This window comes from Poromitra crassiceps (assembly GCF_964638095.1).
Source record: "Poromitra crassiceps genome assembly, chromosome: 1".
In the NCBI taxonomy this organism is placed as follows: domain Eukaryota; kingdom Metazoa; phylum Chordata; class Actinopteri; order Beryciformes; family Melamphaidae; genus Poromitra; species Poromitra crassiceps.
In genome coordinates this window covers 101,440,616-101,444,486 of record NC_139623.1, presented here as the reverse complement: position 1 = coordinate 101,444,486, position 3,871 = coordinate 101,440,616, and the positions used below count along the sequence as shown (strand labels likewise).

At 46.9% G+C, this 3,871-nt stretch overlaps 1 protein-coding gene across 1 annotated transcript; it reads right to left on the bottom strand.

Annotated features, from left to right (window-relative positions):
• Positions 1 to 2,274: 2,274 nt before the first annotated feature.
• pou3f2b (POU class 3 homeobox 2b) lies at positions 2,275 to 3,590 on the bottom strand (the record flags this gene model as incomplete). The annotated part of the gene is given in 2 exon segments (XM_083649821.1): positions 2,275 to 3,513; positions 3,516 to 3,590. Coding segments are annotated over 2 exon segments (1,314 nt in total).
• Between the last annotated feature and the right edge of the window lie 281 nt (positions 3,591 to 3,871).

Genomic DNA, 3,871 nt, shown 5'->3' with positions numbered 1-3,871 from the left:
TTTGCTACAGGTCTACACCCACAACTTAATTCCAATTAATTATGAGTCTGGTCGATTAATTAAAGCTACTGACAAAATATTTCAATGTCGTGATCGGTTGGTCTGCTTGTTGTTTTCTACAGGAGGAAAGAAAATATGTTTTTATTTTCTTTCAGGAAAAGCTGCTTCCAAATAAGAGGAAAGATCAAGTCCCTGGATATCTGTGTTTCCATAAAACAAAACAAAGCTACACAGAAAAGATGTATATACATTTAGCTGTGACGGTCCAGGCTATGGCAATCCCGCTGGAAACAAAAACGTGTCTCTCCACCCCAATACCCCAAAAGCCTTCTCGATGCCATTTTATATATATCGTACTTTGTGTCATATAAAAGTCATCATAGAATAAATTACAATCTCAATAACAAAACTAAAAAATTAAAATAAAAAGTCTACGAGCAAATTCCCCGGTAATAATAAAGCAATAGACCAAGATGAACAAAATGGCTGAAATGAAATGCTTGGCAAGGATCACAAACAAATAATAAACAATAACGGCTTGGGAATAATAATAATAATAATAATAATAATAATAATAATAATAATAATAATAATAATAATAATAATAATAATAATAATAATAATAATTTTGATCATATGCTGTTGTTTGGAATGTTGAGAAAAATGTGTTTTGGAAATACATTTTATAGCCTTAATATTTGTAATCAAATTGATCATGTTTATCACCTTTAGCGTTTCTGGCCTGATTCATTTGTGGACAATCCTCTAAAACAGTAGCCTATACTATCGATTCATTTGAATTCATTCCTTGAAGCACAGGCTATATTTTGATTGGACACAACAAAATAATGTAATGTCAGAGAGGACATCACTGAGCCAAATGACAATACAGTAGTCTATAGGCAATGTAAAACAAATTCAATTGAATTCACATTAATGAGAAAATCCTTGGAATCGAAATGAAATGCGCCACAAAAACTATTACACCGCAAACGAGCATATTTTCGGCGACAAATAAACGTTAAATATTATAGAAATACAAGGCAGTAGGCTGTTGAATAAAATTGAGTTCAAAATAAAATAAAACAAAAATAATAAAATAAAAAACTTATACCTGTTTTGTTTTGAAAACATCAATCCAAAAAGTGCCCCAGTGAAGAAAAAAGGGATGAAGCCATGTGACTGTTAAAGTTATACAATATTTACAAAAGTGGATCCAAACGTTCAGTGAGAGTTGGTGACATATAGATATCTATATTTATCTATAGCCCATCCTGTAGGGGAAAAGTGCCAGATAATCCAATCCATCGCGGGAGCCCTTCCTGGACCTGGAGAGGCCTTTTTTAAGGAAAAACACATAAATTAACGCTTTTTCTGAAAATAATTGACATTTTGTTTATATTGATGGTTGTTTGCCTTATGATGATTACCAACAGGAGGTCATAGTTTACCACTTTTTATTTACCACCATATCACTGGCCACCAGGCTGAAATGTCATAATAATAATTATAATAATCTGCATGTTTGTTTTCATAACTAAATCCTGACCTTAATCATCAAGGAATAAATAGCAAATGAACGGCCTGCAGTATCTTACCAGTGCAACACTGAATTTCAATGCAAACCGCCCGGGCTTTCTCTCTCGCCTGACTGACAGATGGGACTCAAACGCCCCTCACATGGCTCAGGCGATGCTCACCCTCAGCTGGATGGGATGCAGCCTTATTACTGGTGTCCAGTTTAGTCCATTAATGCAGCTCCTTTGACACCCCCCACCACCACCACAGTTGGACCCACACTTTATAGCTACAAAACCAAACGCCTTGGGTATTATTTACGCATGGGGGGACGTGTTGGATTTAATATAAAACGTGGCGAATATAAACCATTCCGCTAAGATCCTCGAAGCTTTTTAAACCAGCTACCCCCCTCCTCCTTTTTTCGTCAAGTATAATTTCAATACACAATGGGGCTACACCTTGAAACTGCGTCGACTGGAGTCACAGTGCTGGGCATGTATCCTCGGAGAACATAACACAGGCTTATGTTCCCTTTTGCTCCTGCATGGAGAGGAAAGAAATGTCCTTTTCCCTCCTCTCACTCATTCGGTTTCTCAAAGATATTCACTGCAGATGTTGTGTAAGTACTCACTGCCATCTAGGCTATTATTATACATAAAACACCCACTATATCGTTTCATAGTCCAGTGATTTATATATAACCTTGGGGATAAATAACAATTTTGAAAAAAACGAGTCCCGGAGCGGCAGAGTTCATTGGACCGGGGTTTGGACCCCATGGTGCGGCGGCGTGTCCCCGTACACATCCTCGGTCCCTGGCAGCGCTCCTCCGGGAGGGGTCATGCGCTTCTCCTTCTGTCTCCTGTTACAAAACCAAACCCTCACCACCTCTTTCTCCAGCTGCAGGCTGTCCGCCAGGCTGGTAATTTCCGACGCAGCCGGCTTAGGGCACTTCAAAAAATGGCTCTCCAAAGCCCCCTTTACGCTTACCTCGATGGAGGTCCGTTTTTTCCTTTTCCTCCCCTGCGCCGCGATCTTGTCCAGGCTGGTCGGGCTGCCCGAGGTGGAGTCCGCCTCCTCCAGCCACTTGTTCAACAGAGGCTTCAGCTTGCACATGTTTTTGAAGCTGAGCTGCAGGGCCTCGAACCTGCAAATGGTGGTTTGGGAAAACACATTTCCGTACAGGGTCCCCAGGGCGAGTCCCACGTCCGCCTGCGTGAAGCCCAGCTTGATCCTCCGCTGCTTGAACTGCTTGGCGAACTGCTCCAAGTCGTCCGAGGTCGGCGTGTCCTCGTCCGAGTGGTCGTGGTGGCTCTGCGGCTGGTGGTGCTGTGACCCGGGGTGGCCGTGGTCGCTGAGGTGCGGGCTGTGGTGCTCATCGTGACTGTCTCTTATGTGATGGTGCATGCCCCCCTGCCCGCTGCCCGGGAGCAGCCCGTTCACGCTGAAGCTCGGCTGGGAGTAAATAAGGCTCTGGCCGTTGGTCGTGGCCATGCTCGGTATGTGCGCCGCGGTGGTGGTCCTCCAGGCGCGGCTGTCGTGCTGGTGGTTCCCGTGCGCCTGGTGCAGCAGGTGGGGCGGCCGCGCCTGGTGCTGCTGCAGGCTGCCGCTGGAGCTGTGCATGTCGTCCCGGGCGCTCTGCTGCTGCACCGTGGGCTTGATGTCCTGCTCCGCGCCGAGCGGGCTGGAGGACCACGGGGCCGCCTCTCCGTGGGACAGCGCCGTGATCCACTGGTGCGCGTGGCTGAGCGGGTGGCTGTTGCTCTGCAGCGGGTAGTCGCTCTGCAACAGGCTCTGCGCGTCCCGGTACGCCGTTGCTTGCTGCATGCCGCCGGGCTCCGAGTGCACGATGGATGCGCTGGAGGTGAGGATGCTGTAGTGGTTAGACGCTGCGGTCGCCATGACTCTCTGCGCCGGACTGGTCGCTCTTATTAAAGGAAGCTTGCATTTGACTCTCGCCTCTCCTCTCCTCTCCTCTCCTCTCCTGCCCACAGCACAGGCGGCTCCCAGGCGCTCTGCCAAGCGGACGCCGAGGCGCACCTGGACTCCGCCCCGCCCCCGCCGCTCATTGGCCACGAACGGATGATGGACATGGTTGCTAAGGGCGACGGCCCGTTGATTGGCTGCTGAAAAGTCTCAACAAACACTACCCTCTTTGTTGGAGAAGTGCGAGTTGAGGCTCCCGTGCAAGCGGAGAGCCGGAGTGCAGCATGGAGAGACGGAGCACCGGGATCAGCAGTGCCACTGTAAGATGGAGTTGATTTACTTTGATTATGCTACCAAGGTTTAGGCTACATGGGCTACATAGTTCCACCATGAGACCAGGATTGCCTGTAGCCTATTGGGAAGA